Raw genomic sequence first — 18,070 nt, 5'->3', positions numbered from 1 at the left:
TCACCACCAGGACCTCCACCAACGGTGCAGCTTCAGCAGGAGAGGGAGGTGTTTCCCGACTCACGTCGGGGGCACAGGCAGGCGAACCTATCAGTTTGGGGTCCGCTCCCGAGGCAGCCCCAAGCCTTCTCGCCCACCTTCCACTCCCGGGCAGGAGGCCCAGGTTTCTGGCCCCCGGGGAGCCCAGTGCCACCGCCCACACCGCACGGCCTCACCTGCCGCTCCCCGGAAATCTCCACGCTGCCCTGCCCCCGCCCCCCACGTCCTCTGAGTGGAGGTCCCGGGACCCACAGCAATGGCGCAGCCGGAAACTAGCCCCTCGACTTCCTCACGCCGGACTCGGAGCTGGGGCCGGCCTGTGGGCGGTACGCAAGAGACTCGACTTCCGCCTTCCTGCTTCCGGTCTGGCGGTGAGTTGGAAGTGGGAGTCCGCGCTTTTGGGGCGATGCAGAGAGGCTGATGGCGGCCTCTGTATTGGTGTCCGGGTGTCGGGCAGAGGTGGCCGCAGCGCAAGGTGTGGCGGGGCCGACCCGGGTTCCCCGAGTCCCTCTACTCTGCGAGCCCTGCCCGGCCTGAGGCGGGGTGAGGGCCTGAGCTCGCTGGGTCGAGGGGCAGGGGTAAACGTGGCTCCCACGGGCCCGTTGCGGGAAGGAAGGAAGAAAGGAAAAACGAGCAAAGGGAATCCTAAGGAAGGAGGGCAAGACAAAGGACTAAGTATGGCTGGCTGTCCAGAACCATCAGCTGCAGCTTCAGGTGCCAGGCAGGGCTGGCCGGGAGATGAGCCCCATCGATCTATTGGGCTGAAGAAGAGTAGTATCTGTTCCTTACAGTATGAGGCCTGGGCGTCTGGTATGATATTGAGGTGTACTAGAGATGTGCGGCCTGTGGACGACAACGCCTTTATGTAAACAGTAAAACTTTGCCATAAACCAGGTCCTTCGCCCTGGCTTTACTTTGAAAAGTTCTCTTGCTTATTCACTAAAACTTAAATTAATTAGTGCATTATTGGGCTGAAGAAGGATCGATTTTAGGAGAACCCGGTTCCAATTATGGGTGGCAACGTTTTGAAGTCGAGGGCTAGTGTATTTAATGTCATGTATCTTAAGTTGAAAATAGAGGCATGATTTTTGTTGAAAATGAGAAGAAACTGGAAAGATGGATTTGAAACCACTGACAATTTATTTTTGCGTGATGGTATTGGGGGTAATAATTAGCTTTGTTTATCTTTTCTGATTTTCCTAAAAAAGGACACGAATCGCAATAACAAGTTAAAAAAATACCTTTGAAGAGTAAGGCTAGGTGTTTTTTTGTAATGATGTACTTAATCCAATGAATAAATGAATGAATGGATGTCAACCTTTCTGGCATACAAGGTTCAAGTTCTAGGAATAGATATGGTGAAGAGAGCCAGCTTGTCTTACAAGTCAGTGAATATCATAAATAATTTTATTAAAATAAATAATTCAGTAAAATACTTGATTTCCAGTAATTAGGATTTCCCTACAGGGAATTATAACTGTGTAAACTCAGATTAGGGAAAAAATATTTAAAAGTTTGTAATTGACAGTTTTACATGTTATAGAATTTAGAAATTTTCCATGTGAAAACATTACAGTTATCCTGAAAGTTCTGACTTAAATGTTTTATCTCTTCTCTTCTACTTACCCATTTTATAGAATTTAACGCTCTCAGAAGTATACTGTGGAACCAAAGAAGGCAAAACCACCAAGGGTCATCTGAAATTGTGCTTGGCTCACTGATAATCCCCGGACAAAATCAGAGATCACTACTCAAGCATAAGGTAGATGATTTTTTTGAATCTTAGCAGACATTTTTAAGTATATTTACACCCATATCCTACCCAGGTATTTTAATTCTCCAGTTTGAATAGAGATTAGCACAAACATGAAAGGTACAAAAGCCTGTGGGCCAAAATAGAATTTGTCATTCAAGCTCACCCAATCCTTATTTGCCAGATGACTTCCCTTATCAACAGGAAAAAGGAACAAAATGGATGGCACTTTTTATGATAACTTTTTTCTTTTATTAAATTGTTTATTTCATTGAGTAGGGGTCTCCAAAGCTGAAAGGGCATAAAATAGCACACACTTTTTAGCTTATACCTTTTGGCATATGAATGTAGGTATCATCCTGGCTCCCTTGCCTTTTTCTATTCCATTTCAGGAAATAGCCATCTATCACTTTCCTTTCCATGGGAATGTGTTTCATGCTCTGGGGCTTGTCCTTTTTTAAACATAAAAATTTGATTTGTACTTTTGTTAATTACTTGGTAGTACTGAGGATACATTAAATTACAAACAGGATTCAGCTGTTTCCTGAAATGAGCATGTGAAACAGACTCTTGTAAAAAGTGTGCTGTTAAAGTTTATCTTGAATTTAGGAAGCATATGAGAACCTAGTAGTCCTTGTGACAGAGTTCAAATAATTTTTACTTTTGTTTCCTATAAATTTACATCTTTTAAGTGTTACTATTCTGGCTGCAGATAATGTCACATCCTGTAATACTAGCAACTGGGGACACTGAAGCAGGAGGATCACAAATAAAACGGGCTGGGATGTAGCTAAGTGGTAAAATACTCCAGGTTCAATATGTAGTCACCTTTTCCCTCCCAAAAGTTGCTATTCTGGTTGGCCTAGTTGAATTTTTTCCCCCTCTAACTGGAGCTATTAGTCCTTATTAAAAATAGTACTAATTTGTACTTTAAAAAAATTGAATGATAATGGAATTGTGAGTTAACTCTAACTTTTTTCAGAATTTTGATTCATCATACAGTCTTTTTCCTGTTGTCCATCCCCAGCTGACCCTCCAGTTTTCCTAAGACTGCTACAAAGATGTTTGACATAAAGGCTTGGGCTGAGTATATTGTGGAATGGGCTGCAAAAGACCCATATGGGTTCCTTACTACAGTTATTTTGGCCCTTACTCCACTGTTCCTAGCAAGTGCTGTACTGTCCTGGAAATTGGCCAAGATGATTGAAGCCAGGGAGAAGGAACAAAAGAAGAAACAAAAACGTCAAGAGAACATTGCAAAAGCTAAACGACTCAAAAAGGACTGAAGGAATGAATAGGCTCTGCAACCAGAGAAAAATCATTTGGAAAATTATGCAGCTTTGGAAGGACTCACTAAGGTTTCTTTGGATTTCATGATAGTATTATTTAGTAAATGAAATGTGATCATGTAGAAGAATCATGTTTTGACCTCCATACTGTAGTTTTAGGCTTGGGTACCGAAATTTGTTGGTATCTACTGGCAGTTATAAATAAGCATACATACAGGTTGAGCATCCCTAATCTGAAAATCTCAAACTCGGAATGCTCCAAAATCCAAAATTTTTTGTGCATAAACATGATGCCACAAGTGGAAAACTGCAGTCAAAACACAAATATGCTAAAAATATATAAAAATACCACATAAAATTACTTTCAGGCTATACGAAACAAATGAATTTTGTGTTTAAGGTTCTGTCCTCAACACATCTCATTATGTATATGCAAATATTTCAAAATCTGAAAAAAATCAAACAATTCTGGTCCCGGACATTTCAGATAAGGAATACCCAACTTGCAACACAAATTCTTCATAGGTGATTAAGTCATTTGCCATTTTGCAGCTTTTGTACTGAAATGATTATGGAGAAATGAGTTTAGATTGTGAACTTTATTCAAATAGTGGCTTAAAATGGGATCCTGTTCTGAACAAAGCATGTTAAGAATATAAGACAATTATCCTTTCTGAGGTGAAAAGTTTGTTCTTAAAGGAGATATAGTATATTAATCACATCTTTTTATCAATGTACTCATTTTTGGATTTCTCAAAGTAAAATAGTATTAATGAGTATACAAGTCTGTTTTCTTCATTTTTTTCTGATTTTAGCCTTTAAGAAAACTGGCAATTATCAAGACATTCTCATTTTTAAAACCTAATTTTATAAAGAATTATCTAGATTATGTAGAATACTGTCTTCTGATTATAACAGTCTTTGTACTTATGAACATTGCCATTTTCTTAAGAGATGTGTTGTTGAGAAGAATGACACTATGATTTAAAGCTTGTAGTAAAAGGGCCAAATACTGTAGTATCTTGGAACCATTTTATTTTTGTGTTATATAATACAGTGAAACAGTTAAAAAGTTTTATCAGGTAATTTGTTGGTTATATAGATGGCACTTTTGGTTTCATTCCATTCTTTAACTCATAGGTAGTAATGTCCTGTACTTTTTGATCCAAAAAGTTTGAGATAAAAATTGAAATTTCATATTTTTTAATATAGTTAACAGCTAAGCCATAACTTCTTCAATGGTAAGAAAGGCTTAAAATTTGGGAAGATTTTGTCGGGTATAGTAATAATTGTACAAATAGAATAAAATTGTATTCAAAATGAGAATGGTATAATTGAAAGTACAGAGCTAAAGGATCTTTCAGTTAAGTAGTAAAACTGGAACTTTGACTATTAAACATGGCTTTTCTGAATGCATGGTCCAGTAATTTTATTCATTGTATTTAATAGCTTATTAATGTTTCTGCACCTCTGAGAATGAATACTAAGTAATTGTCCAACAGCTCTCATTTTAAAATGAAACCAGATAATGAAATAAATTTGATACTTTTATAAGAGGTCCTGGGTTTTTGTCTTTTTTTGGGAGAGAATAATAAGATATGTAAGTTAGACTTTCAAAGGGTTATGAATTTCCATTGTACCTAAATGTATGTATAAAAGCTTAGGACAGTGTTTCTTAAATTTGAGAACCTAAGGATTTTTGAGAATGGTATGGACCAGTTTGAATAACATTTAATGTTATTTTTAGGTTACCAGTACCTACTTGAAGCTAGTATAATAGACACGTTATAACGCCAGACATTGAAATAATTCAATGTTTTATTATGAGCTGGTTGTTCAGGTGATCTAGGATATGCTTTATATATTATCTTTAAAATTAAAACTTGCTTATACAGAACTCCTTCCTGGTCTTCATGAGTCTGCAGAGCCCATTTTAAGAAAAACTAGGTTAAGGTAAATCCAAAATATGTTAGGGTGTCTATAGTTAAGCTGTTCATTGAAAGAATTTATATACATATTTTGCTTATGGAATATTTTAGAGTAATAAAAGCATTGAAGCAAAGAATGTGGTCCTTATAATTCTCACTTCTCTTACTAAAGCTGTGGTTTCACTGGTTCTGTTGTAACAATTTAAAGTATTTTTCTGTGATTTATTAAAGTTGTAACATTAATTTTTTATATTTTTTTTGGCATAAGCGATTTGTTTTTTCTTCAGCTTTTCTCAACATTTATAGAGCTTTTTTATGGTGAGTTCAAGTTTTTTTTTTTTTTTTAAATATATATTTTTTAGTTGTAGGTGGACACAATATCTTTATTTTTATGTGGTGCTGAGGATTGAACCCAGTGGCTCACACATGCTAGGTAAGCGCTCTACCTCTAAGCCACTACCCGAGTCCTTCAACAAGGTTTTATAATATTTATGTATGTTTGAGGAGGAGGCATAAAGCAGAGAATATTGTGAAGTTTGGGATTCTAAAAAAATTCCATCTTCTCTCACCTTAATAAACATTATTTTTTAAAAAATCCCACTTATCCAAAATACAACTTTTTGGTTTCGTTTTGTTGACTATTAAACATGGCTTTTGTAAATCGAGGACTGAACTCAGGGACACTTGGCCACCGAGCCACATATCCATCCCTATTTTGGAAACTATCCCCAGATTGCCTCTAATATTTTATCAGAAATATATAAATAGAGGGCTGGGGTTGTAGTTCAGTGGTTGAGCGCTTGCCTCGAATGCAAGAGGCACTGGTTTCGATCCTCGGCACCACATAAAAAAAAAAACAAAGATATTATTTCTGTCTAAATCTAAAAAAAATAACAGATATATAAATAGATTGTGTGTCAGAATTTGACTCATGATATCCACTACTGCTGTATCGGATGTGTAAGTGCATTTTTGAAACTTATGTTTCTTTAAGAATGGACCAAATGAAAATGAGCTTAGGAAGCTTTGGGCAGGAACCCAGGACTGAAATAATAATTAATTGTGCCTTATTCCTCTGTCATTACATGTAAAGGAAAGTGGCAAGGGGCACTGTACATCTTAACTGGTTATAAATAAGAGGAAACTTGATCCTGTTTAGGAATTATTGTTTTTATGTTTGCATATGGTTAGAGGAAATCACTGATTTAGTTAATCTGTAGAATATATTTAAGGACAAGTTCTCCATTTCTCAAACATAGGAAAAGATTCCATGGTCAGATACCTAAAGTTTGGGAAACACAAGCACAACTTGGACAAGTTTCTTTTCTGCATGATTTCTTGGAGTCTTTAACCTAATATGACTGCCATGACTGCCATTGTACTTCTTTTTTCCCCAAAGAACATAACACAGTTTGGAAAAACCTAATCTAAATACATTCAGGTTACACTTTTAAATAAAAGAGGTAGCATTAAAAAAAATCAATATAGTGGTTTTGATTCAGGGTTAATTAAGAAATAGCAAGAAATCTGTTAGAAAAATGGAAAAGACTTATTTCCTCCATTTTTGTTGGTTTTTATACACTTTTCTTTTTTATTATTACTTTTTGTACCAGGGATTGAACCCAGAGCACTGTACCACTGAGCCCCATCCCCAGCCCTTTTTATTTTTTATGAGACAGGGCTACACTAAGTTGCTGAGGCTGGCCTCAAACTTGTGATCCTCTTATCTCAGCCTTCTGGGATTACAGGCATGCACCACCATGTCTGTCATTTTGTTGGTTTTTAACTTAAAATACATAAGGCATAGCTAATTGGCTAGATTTTAAACCCCAGAGACTTTTTTTTTTTTTGCACCGCAAAGTTTGTGTAATAATTAAGCCCAATATTGTAAAAACTAAAAATATGTGTGTAGCATATATAACATAGGCATAGAAAGCCAGGAAGGACTGGCTCTAAAAGTATTTAGAGTATTTACAATGTTATTTAATTATGCTAATAGGAACATTTTTAATTTTGAGACTAAAATTTTTAAACTACTTTTGAAAAACTATAAAAAAAACTTGTAAATGGCCAAAATGTCATTTTAAAAATGAAATATGGTGGCCAAGCTAATATTTAATATTTCAATTATACTTTGCAAGTGTTTGGCCTTAAAGCCAGGTATTTTTTAAAAATATTTTTTAGTTATTGATGAACCTATTTATTTATTTACATGTGGTGCTGAGAATTGAACCCAGTGCCTCACACATGCTAAGGCAAGCACTCTGTCACTAAGCCACAACCCCAAGCCCAAAGTTAGGTATTTTAAAAAAGTTGCTTGGAAAGGCAAAACTTAATCAAGACAAGATTATAGTTCATTTTTAAATATAGAACATCCCCTAAAAACATCCTCTAACAATGTAGTCATCCTACACACTTGCCTGGAGGAGAGGAGTATGGGTGGATTATTATGACCTTCATTCCCACCTCTCAAAACTGCCTTGACTTTACATGCTCTACTAATTGTGTTGGGCCAGTATCATCATTTTATTTGAACATAACGCAGTTTCCCACAAAGATTCTTGGCTAAGATTTTCTTATGTTGCTTATGTAAAACAGGTATTTTAAAATGAAAATTAAAAATTAATGTAAATTCTGCCATATGCTAAGATATTTAAAAACACTATATGGAAAACATTTGCAAAAGATGTACATAGGATGAAATTAATAAGTTAATAGAAATTTGGCAGTAGAGACACTCTAGCATGCTAAAAGTATTTACAATTTTCTTTTCAAGCCAGGATTTAAGAACATGTTAACTGAGTCACAATCCAATTATTACTACAAATTGTAACTTCTTTTATATTACCTAATGGCTAGTTCCTTTTTTGCCTCTGTGGTAAAATACAGTACTGCTTGGTAGTGATCTGACAAGACAAAATGTTTAACCTGCTATTAACAGGGCTGTTGGAACACTCAAATTATCACCTAGGCTCTTTTGTCATTCAGTATGTTATGGTGATTTTGTCAGTTACTTTTTTTTTTTTTTTTAGTGTAAATGCTTTATAAAATAGTTGTATTTTTCTGTAGTTATTAGAATTTTTACCTTTAAGTAAATATTTCAGTGTATGTGGTTTTAGGAATACATTATTAATATTTAACCAACGATTTCCTTGCATTATTCAGAGCATAAAAGTTTGGGTTTTTGTTTCGTGAATATTTATTAAATATCTACTCTACGCCAAACACTGTGAGATAAACTCTACATTAAAATAATGAAAACTTAGTTGTGCACTCTAGAAAATAACCCTTTGAGAGTACTTTTGCATGTTGTCAGTGTCATCTGTCTACATTTTTGTTCAATATACAAACCACTGATTCCCAGCTATCAGTGGAATTGCATTCTGCTTTGAGAACTCGTCCATGTTTTTTTTTTTTTTTTCAAAGTAAATTTCATTCTCATGGAATGCCAGTTATCCTATTTCTCTCTTTGCTGTCCTTTAAGATTTCTATGATGGATTGTCTCCTGTTGGTCCTAATTCCTCTCCAAACTCCAGCCACAGTTTAACCATAAGGTAGTTTTTGTCCCATTTTCTCAGCAAGGTGGTTCCTTTTTATGAGCTAAATTTCTTTGCATTTACACATTTTATCCAAGTTCATGTTTTTGATTAGTCCTTTGGAATTTTTTTTAATATTTATTTTTTAGTTTAGTTGGACACAATACCTTTATTTTATTTATTTTTACGTGGTGCTGAGGATCAAATCCACTGCCTTGCACATGCCAGGCAAGTGCTCTTCTGCTGAGCCATAACCCCAGCCCGTAGTCCTTTGGAATCTTAATAGGGTACATCAACAAAAATAAAAATATCAGTTTTTCCTTTTATATTTTATCATTTGGGAGAGCCACTACCCTTATTCTGCCAAGATATATCCTTCCACCTAAGGATCCTATATGCACTGAGCATTCACAACTACCTGAACACTCCTTAGAGTAGTAATCTAAAGAAGGGAAAAGCAATTCTAAGCAAATTCATGAACAAGATGAGGACTAAATCAAGTGTAAGATTTAAGGCTAAAGAATTTACACTTCAATGCTTCATAATCTCATGTTACTTATGGGTACTAAAAATGAATTCTTAAGCTAGAATACAGAGTTATTATACCCAGAAAATATAAAGTAACCAACCTTTTATTTGTTAAAATTGTTATATCCATGTAAATTAAATGATTTCATCAGTGCAATTCATTGATTTTGGCTCTTGCCATCTTGTGGAATCCAAGATCCTGGCTGAAAGGTTTTACCAGTGCTGGTGGGTGCCTCTGAGGGTTCTTCCTTTCCAAAGTATGGAGCAGAGGCATGCCCTTTAATGTGAGTTTGAACAGGTGGAGGCAAGTGTTCCTTGATGGTCTCTTTACTAAGGAGTTTTTCTTTTTCATAAAAATCTTGACTTTTAATTTTCATTTCTTCTCTATATTTCTCATTCTTTAATATTTCCTGCACATATATACATATAAATAGAAAAAATATCAAATTAAAAGCTTAAATACCAAAGAAAGGTTTTATGAAAACAAAAGTCAATAAAATAAAAAATACATACATGATACTTGCTTTTTCAATTAAATTTGTGGATATATACAGGATAATTTTTAAAAAATTTGATTATCTGTTAAAATAATTCTCATTTTATGTTAAGATTTTATGGTAGAAATAGACATGAAGGACCACAGAATAGAAATATTTTCTATCCCAAAATGGAAATAAGCTATTAAGCATGAAATATTACACAGGAGCATAAGTCACTTAATGAAAGAATTTGAAAGATTATCAACTATTTTCTGCCTTAAAATTCTTATTTTGTGGGAACCAAAGTGTTAATGCTAAGGCCACCTTATGGTTCCAAATCCAAGCCATCTATCTCCCCTTCTTTAGAGCGATAATGGCAGAGGATAGGAATGGAATCTGAGTTCAGTATGCCCTGGACACTAGTTCCAAAGGCACTTTGCTATTGGAAATGCTTCCTCAGATCAGTACAATCTGTGCAGTTCACTTCTGTTTCTCAGATTTGCTATTCTATCTAGAAGGATTTATACCCAAAGTAACAATCTCTTAGCTATTTTACTAAACACAAGACCATCGAATTTAAGAAGGGGCCTTAAATGTACCACTAAAGGCATTTAAGCTTCAGTATTCATCCTTGATTTCAGTGATGCCAAAATTTAAAAAGATGTGCATCTTAAAAACAGATGAAATGTTTTTCTTCTATCTATCTTGATTATTTTTAAGTGAATTTAAAAAATTTCAATACCTTTATTTTATTTGTTATTAGTTGGTGCTGTGGATCAAACCTAGTGCCTCACATGTGCTAGGCAAGTGCTCTACCACTGAGCTACAACTCTAGCCCATGGATGAAAAATTTTAATGTTGTTTTTGCTTATCGGGGTTTTCTGATTTTTCTTTAGGATTAAATGTCATTTATAATACAAAAATTAGAACATTAATGTACCTAATATCACAACATTGAAAAAAACAAATTCTCAAGTTTTTAAAAAAATTTACCACTTTTAAAAAACGACACTTTAAAGGGCAACATCACAGCATCTATGATGTAATCTTTCTGTTTCTAAAGTGAATTTCAAGTAGTATAGTCCTTTAAAACCATAAGCACCGATATTTAAAATAATGGGTTGAAGTTAAGAGAAGGTGGCGTATGCCTATAATCCCAGCTACTTGAGAGGCTCAGGAGGTGGATCTCAACACCTGGGCAACTTAGTGAGACTGTGTCTCAAAAAGTAAAAAGGGCTGTAGCTTAGTGGTAGGGAGTCCCTGGATTCAATCTTCAGTATTCTCCCTGACATGTGAACAAAATTAAAATTTAAAAAATTGCTATAGTTTTATAGACTTATATATGAAGGATGGCCCATCTAATGAAATTTCTCCCTCAAACATATGAGGAAAAGAACAATATTTATAAATGTTATTGTAGTTTTCACAATACAGAGCAAATCCGCATGCATAATTTAATAACCACAAGAAGTTTAGGGGCAGCTGCTAACAAGTGAGGGTGAGAGTAGAGAAATCAGGCTTTGCTTTTCTTACACCATATAGAACTCTTATGTAAGGTGATTTTATACAAAGGTAATTCTTTCCTGTGATATTGGAAATAATGCAAGTTAGACAAGAATACTTTTTTGGTATTGCCATGTTTTTCAGGTTCCTGTGTCTTCATATGAAGCTCAATCTGGGGAGCAGAATGGAAGGTTCAGGGCCAGGTTAAATTTACCCTGGTAACTGATCTCAAGTAGCAAGAGGCTACTCAGGCTGACATGGAGCTTGCTTGATCTTGGCAAAATAACATCAGTCACATCCCCCAAAACTGTGCCCATGCCTACTCTATTTACTTCACCACCATTGCTGCAGTTGCATAGTTGGTACACAGATGTGCCCTCTGAATAACGGAGGATGGGATGTAGCTCTGTGGTAGAGTACTTGACTAATTTACATGAAGCCCTGGATTCAATCACTAGCACCTCAAATAAATAAATAAATAAATAAATAAATAAAAAAGAAAAAAGCATCTCTTATTTCTCTTGCTTTCAAATAATATTTCTTTATTTGACATTACTTTTTAAAAAATATTGTTTCTAGTTGTCAATGGACCTTTATTTATTTATTTATATGTGGTATTGAGAATTGAACCCAGTGCCTCATGCATGCTGTTCATCTGCAACTAAAAAAATATAAAACAAAAAAACATTACTTTTCCAACTCAATTTCTGTCTTATAAAACAGCTATTTAAATAATTGAAAAGCCACTAATGATTATGGTGATCATTTTGACATGTGCAGATGGATTAAAGATTGCAGAGTTGAAAAACATGGAGACTATACTTTTTCCTAGAAAAATTATTTATTATTTTTTGGTATCAGGAATTCAACCCTGGGATGCTTAACCTCTAAGCCACATCCCCAGCCCTTTTTATTTTTAATTTTGAGATGGTCTCACTAAGTTGCATTGGGCCTCACTAACTTGCTGAGGCTGGCCTTGAACTTGTGATGCTCCTTTCTCAGCCTCCTGAGCTGCTGGGATTATAGGCATAAGCTGCTACAATGGGATATTATTATTATTTTGTAAACTAATTGCTACCAGGCATAACCCTACTAATAGCTTCTAGGGAAATTAAACAGAACATAAATCATTTATAAAAGGAAATCTAATTTTGTAACCATTTGGTATTAGGGAATTATATTAAGAAAGTCTATTTTAGCATGGAAACTACCCTAAAGCAAAGATTTTTTTCCTTAGAATTCCTTGGAACAATATCACCTCACCTTGTCTCCATGTATTTATCAATTAAAAATTTCAGTTTCTTTATATTCTAGTGTTTTGTGTAGGGACAAATCAGAAGCCAGGGGAGCTTTCTTTATAGTTTGTATTTTAAAAACACATTTATCATTTTACCTATTGCTTTTCTTCCTGTCAATGTTTTTTCTTAAACTTAAAAAAAGATGGCTGTTGACATTTTATCACTTTATATTGTGCCATGATTTATTTAACAATTACCCTATTTTTCCTAATATTTCACTTCATTTAAAAAATAAAAAAAATTAAAATTGTGATGATTATCCATGTAGATTATTCTTTGACGCAGGGTTCCAACCCAAATCTACCTTTCACTACCTGTGTGACACCAAAAAAGTCACTTAACTTTCTCAATACTAATTTCTTTCTTTGAAAATGAGGATAAAATTAATTGATAACAGTATTATGTTTCCTAAGATTGTGGACAATATATAACAAGGTAATTATGCTCTTATAAAAATATGATGCCAAATGAAGTATCTTTTTTCTTTCTGTTCCCTTTAAGTAATCTCTATAGAGTTCCTTTAAAGATTGACAGGTCTATACAGATTACAAATTCTTCCATATTCTAATGTAAGCCAAACATTACTATTGGTTTAAAATTATGAATCTTTAAAAAATGTGATTATGTATGTATTGGTGTTTACACTTAAAATACTCATTAGTTACTCTTTCCATTGTTAAGATTCCTCTGAAAGCTTTTCAATGGTGGTTAAGAAATGGGATCTGAAGTCAGACTACCTGCATACAAATCCAAGTTTTTCCATTTTACTAGTTCTGTGACCCAAGGATTGTTACTTAACCTCTCTCTGCTCAGTTTCTTTATGTGTAAAATGGAGATAACAATACTGTATTCCTCAATGAGCTGCTGTAGAGATTGGGCAAAAACTGGTGGCTGGGTAGTGATAGTACAAATAAGGTATAGGTGGATTTCAAAGTAGTGACTGTTTAATTCATTCACTAAAAAAAAGTTAAAGTAAAAAAATTCAGTTTGATTGCATTAGCCACATTTCAAGTATTTAACAGCCATCTTGGCTATCATATTGCAAAGTACAGATACAAAATATTTCCATCATTGCAGAAACAGAAACTATTGGACTGCACTAATCTAGATCTATCCTAACAAAACTAAAAAATAATATTCCAAAAGTTTGGGCTAACACACATGCCAATTAATGGTTCTCCTGAACAAAATCAATATTTTCTAAAGGAAGACAATAAAGCCAGACATTAAACAAAATAATATTTCAGTGTTCATCATGCAACCAAGAAGCAAAAAGGAGAAAAGTATGATTGAAAATTAGTTAATGGAAACAGACTCAAATAACAGAAATGACTGAATTTAACAGATTTTATCAAAATAAAAATGTTCAAAGATTTAAAGGAAAAATGTCCATTAAGAGGAAATAAAAGAACTGGGCTTCTAGAAGTGAAAAATAAAATATATAAAATGAAATATTTAATGGAGTGATTAACAGATTAGACACTGCAGAAGAACAATCTGAAAATAAGGCAATGGAAGATATATAAGCTGAAGCAAGTAGTTTTTTTTTTTAGCTTAAAAACTGAAAAGAGCCTCAGGGAGCTGTGGGACAGTGTCAAGTGGCCTAACATGCAAATGGAGTCACTGAAGAGGAAAGAATGACTAAAAAACCCAAACAGATAAAAATATAAATCTGTATATTCAATAAGCAATACAAACACCAAGCAGAATAATCATAAAATCCAAGTACATCAAAATCAAATTGATAAAAACTAATGATAAAGAGAAAAATCTTAAGCTAACCATGGGGGAGAGGGGACATACACATTTATAGAAGAGACAAATAGCACTGAGTTCTCATCAGAAACAAAGCTACCAATAAGATAGTGGAATGATTTTAAAGTGCTTTAAGATAAACTGCCAATTTAAAATCCTGAATCCAGTGAAAATATCCTTTAAAAATGAAGAAATAAAAACATTTTCAGACAAAAAAGTGAATTTGTCTCAAGCAAAAGAAACATCTTCAAGCCAATCTACTACAAAAAACATCACAGGAACTCCAGGAACAAGATGGAAACCTAAAGCTACACAATAAAATAAACTGCTGGAAATAATAAGAAGGAAGAACTTCATTGCAGAGGAAAATACAGATTTGGAATGCTTTGCTAGGTGATGGCTGCTCTATAACTTGTCCATCCAGTTTAAATCCCTGAGGATATGATCATCACACTGCCCAGTAAAACCACTATGAATCTTGTAGCTCAACATGACTATACTACTAAGAAGAGTTCTCAAGCTTTACAAACCCAGTTTAGAAGTATAGCCTGAGTGGGCCTAGTGGCACACACTTGTAATCCCAGCAGCTTGGGAGGCTGAGGCAGGAAGATCACAAGTTCAAAGCCAATTTAACAACTTAGCAAGACCCTATCTAAACAACAACAACAACAACAACAACAACAACAACAACAAACTAAAACAGACTGGGGATGTGGCTCTGTAGTTGAGCATCCTTAGGTTCAATCCCCATTACAATAAAAATAAATAAATAAATAAAAAAGTATAGCCCGAGAGGCAAGAGGACTATTGTTTGTACATGCAGCCCTCAAATCCATCACTCAGCCTGTCTCATTGCCCCTCTATTCCCAATCAATAAGGAGCTTCTGCTCACCAAGCATTCCATGTCTTATACCATTGTCCTGGCTCCCCTGATTTAGGATTTGGAACAGTATGTCAACAATGTTTCTTGTTTGCCTGAAGTGAAGCCTTATGAAGTTGACAATTAGAAAGTCATAAATGAGGTCAATCCCATTCTAGGAGGGTCACAAAGAGTCCTTGGAAGTACTGAAGGATATTATTCTCCACCAGTCTCAGGGAAGAAGAGAAAGAAACCATGCTGAGAATGGAGAAACCAAAAGCTGTGTCAAAATCTTGTATGTCAAAATATTCCTTAAAAAGAACCCCAAATTCATCAGTATTATGTATACATTTTTTCTAGGTCAAAATTTTAACTGTCATTCTGAAGGATTAGATTAAAAAGGAAATTTAAACAAGGAGAAGCTATGAATGCCTTCAACAAACTTATCACTGTTTTTGTAAAAGACATATTAATGGCTACTGTGACTATTCAGTAATGTGAACTTAATTCCTCCCACCCTCCACCAAAGCTGTAGTTAAAATCCTTTCCAAAACCATCATTGTGCTAAGAACACTTATAGTAGCTGTACTACTATTGTACTCAGTATTGCAAATTCCTTTGTATGGTAATGCAAAAAGCTTTTGAATTTTTTTTAAAAAAACAAAGCCTAAATATGCAATTTATTAATATGCTGTCATATTTAGTTTACTCACCGACACTAGGCATGATATGATCATTATAGTTATTCCATTTGTTTCACATAGTCCCTTATGTGAAATCCTAGTACATCTGAGTTTTCCCAAATAGTGAGGAATTCAGTTCTAATAATCAGTTATGACTCTGAGTTATTAGATAACAGAAATGGGTATTTATACTATAAAAAGGAGGCGAATCAAATGGCGGAATAGAAATAGAGATCTCTTCAGTAATGCATTGAGAGAGAGAAAGGAAATTGAGGCAATGCAAAACTGGGTCTTGGAACTGCAAAAATCTGAGAGAAGGGAGAGAGCAGAAAAGTGCTCTGTGATGAAGTTATCATGAGGATTGAAGTTTAGATTACGTGGCAAGTTCTAGGGAAAAAGAAGAGCTGAGAAATATTCAGGTGAGTTAAAAAGGCTATCTCAAGCTGCAATACATGCCTGTAATACCAGTGGTTCAGGAGGTTGAGGCAGGAGGATTGCAAGTTCAAAGCCAGCCTCAGCAAAAGTGAGGCACTAAGCAATTCAGTGAGACCCTGTCTCTAAATAAAAAAAATACAAAATAGGGCTGGGAATGTGGCTCAGTGGTTGAGTGCCCTGAGTTCAATCCCAGTACCCCCTACCTCCCAAAAAGGGTATCTCAAGAGATTTCTGTCAAATATATAAACTGTTTTGTGTCTCTAGGGCCCAAAAAGGTAACAATTCTGAGTCTATACTATTAAATGGAATTGAATATATAGATGCAGGTCTAAGTAGATATACAAAAGCATTTCAGACAAACAGAAGTACGAGAAGATATACTCCATTCATGTATGATGTGTCAAAATGTATTCTACTGTCATGTATAACAAATTAGAACAACAACAAAAAATCTCAGAATTATTCTATCATGAGGTGTTTAATGCTTTATATATGCACACATAATGCTGACGGTGTGATATTCCTGTTAAATATAACATTCCACGATGTGTATGTTTGTTTGTTTGTTTATTTATTTATTTATTTTTATGATGCTGGGGATTGAATCCAGGGTGTTGCATATGCTTAATGTGCACTCTACCATGAGCTAAACCCTGAGTCATTTAATTTTTATATCAATAGACTCCATGGAAATGAAATAGAGTCAATGTTTTGTTAGAGAATTATCAAGTTTCTTTGAAAGTGTTATGAATCTAACTATAAAAAAATTCAGACTTATGCAGGTTGAATACATATATACACATCATACCCTGGTTCTTATATAGGATAAATTTTACTTTGATAGCTACATTAATTTCTTTCCATAATTTAAACTACACATGCTAATGAATAATTTTTATTTTAATGAATATTCAACATTTAAAAGTATGAGTACATTGTCTTTAAGTCAAAACAAATTTTGAAAAATACAAGAGTTTAATAAATAGATTATAAATAAAATTCAACATGAAGTATGTCCTGAACCCTACACTATAGGTACCTAGAAAAGGTGTTACAACCTTAAATACTGGAATATACCAGTCTCCAACCTTCAAAATAATTATAATGGGAATTTAATGTTTTAAATGTTCTAAGCTGATTTTTTTCCTGTGTGCTGGAAAAAGAATCCAGAGCCTCATACATTCTAGTCCCACACTCTAGCACTGAGGTACACACCCTTCCCAATCTCCAGACGCTTTTTTAACAGTATATTTGTAACATACTAAGAAGAAATTCAGACCTAGCAAATGCTATAGTGATGTCTAAGGTTGAAAATATTGCCAAATTGTTTAACTAAACTATATTTTCTATTTCCTCAATTTGACCTGCCAGAATGAAATAAGTCATTAGAACACCATTTTCTAGTCTAGGAAAGAAAGAAGAGAAAAAATTGGGGAGGCATAGAGATCTTTAAAAGGTTTTCTGGGTTCAGACCCAAGGCAAGCCTTGCTAGACAGTGATAAAAAAATGGATTTAATCTTGTCCAGATGGGAGTAGGAACCAAAAGGGTACATAAATGATAGCACTTAGGTTAGTATGCTAGCACTGGGTTGCTAAGAAATCTATTAGAATGAAACAACAACCAAGCGAGTTATACTTTAGCAGACGTTATTCCTGCTACATGTTCTGCCAATCACTAGTATGCCTCTGCCAAATCAGTGTCACATTTAATTTATTCACATTCAAATCTATTGCAAACATCCTTTGATCAATTACAATAATGACAATGTACACTGAGTTTGTTGTTTTGACATGCTTGCTTGAACTTTCCTCCTCATTTAAAAAAAAAACATTTCTAATTACAAGAAGTGAATCCCAATGGTTCTTGTTATTTGAGGGGACAATTGTAAGGTTTGTTTGTATTTTTTGCTGGCTAGGAATTTCTGGCACTGAGTTTTATTTCTTTGAACTTGAGCCAGAATAATTATTAAATCTCAAAATGTCAC

At 34.6% G+C, this 18,070-nt stretch overlaps 2 protein-coding genes across 6 annotated transcripts in view; one reads left to right on the top strand and one right to left on the bottom strand.

Annotated features, from left to right (window-relative positions):
* Positions 1–420: 420 nt before the first annotated feature.
* Positions 421–5,319, top strand: Smim15 (small integral membrane protein 15). Of its 5 annotated transcripts, none has more exons than XM_077795797.1 (3): positions 421–514; positions 1,677–1,801; positions 2,820–5,319. In XM_077795797.1, the coding sequence occupies exon 3, from the start codon at positions 2,854–2,856 to the stop codon at positions 3,076–3,078; it is 225 nt and encodes a 74-aa protein (XP_077651923.1). In that variant the 5' UTR covers positions 421–514; positions 1,677–1,801; positions 2,820–2,853; the 3' UTR covers positions 3,079–5,319. The 5 variants fall into 5 exon arrangements, with proteins under 5 accessions (XP_077651923.1, XP_077651931.1, XP_077651938.1 ...); XM_077795805.1 differs by having other exon boundaries at positions 421–582; XM_077795812.1 differs by lacking the exon at positions 421–514 and adding an exon at positions 599–753.
* Positions 5,320–9,160: 3,841 nt separating this feature from the next.
* The window catches only part of Ndufaf2 (NADH:ubiquinone oxidoreductase complex assembly factor 2), a 161,017-nt gene continuing 152,107 nt past the window's right edge, over positions 9,161–18,070 (bottom strand). The window contains exon 4 of the mRNA XM_026402555.2: positions 9,161–9,483. Within this exon, the coding sequence (XP_026258340.1) occupies positions 9,232–9,483 (252 nt within the window). The 3' untranslated portion in view covers positions 9,161–9,231. The remainder of the gene's footprint in view (positions 9,484–18,070) is intronic.

This window comes from Urocitellus parryii, chromosome 1, assembly GCF_045843805.1.
Source record: "Urocitellus parryii isolate mUroPar1 chromosome 1, mUroPar1.hap1, whole genome shotgun sequence".
Classification (NCBI taxonomy): Eukaryota; Metazoa; Chordata; class Mammalia; order Rodentia; family Sciuridae; genus Urocitellus; species Urocitellus parryii.
The sequence above is the reverse complement of the archived record's forward strand: the minus strand, read 5'-3'. Positions and strand labels throughout refer to the sequence as shown.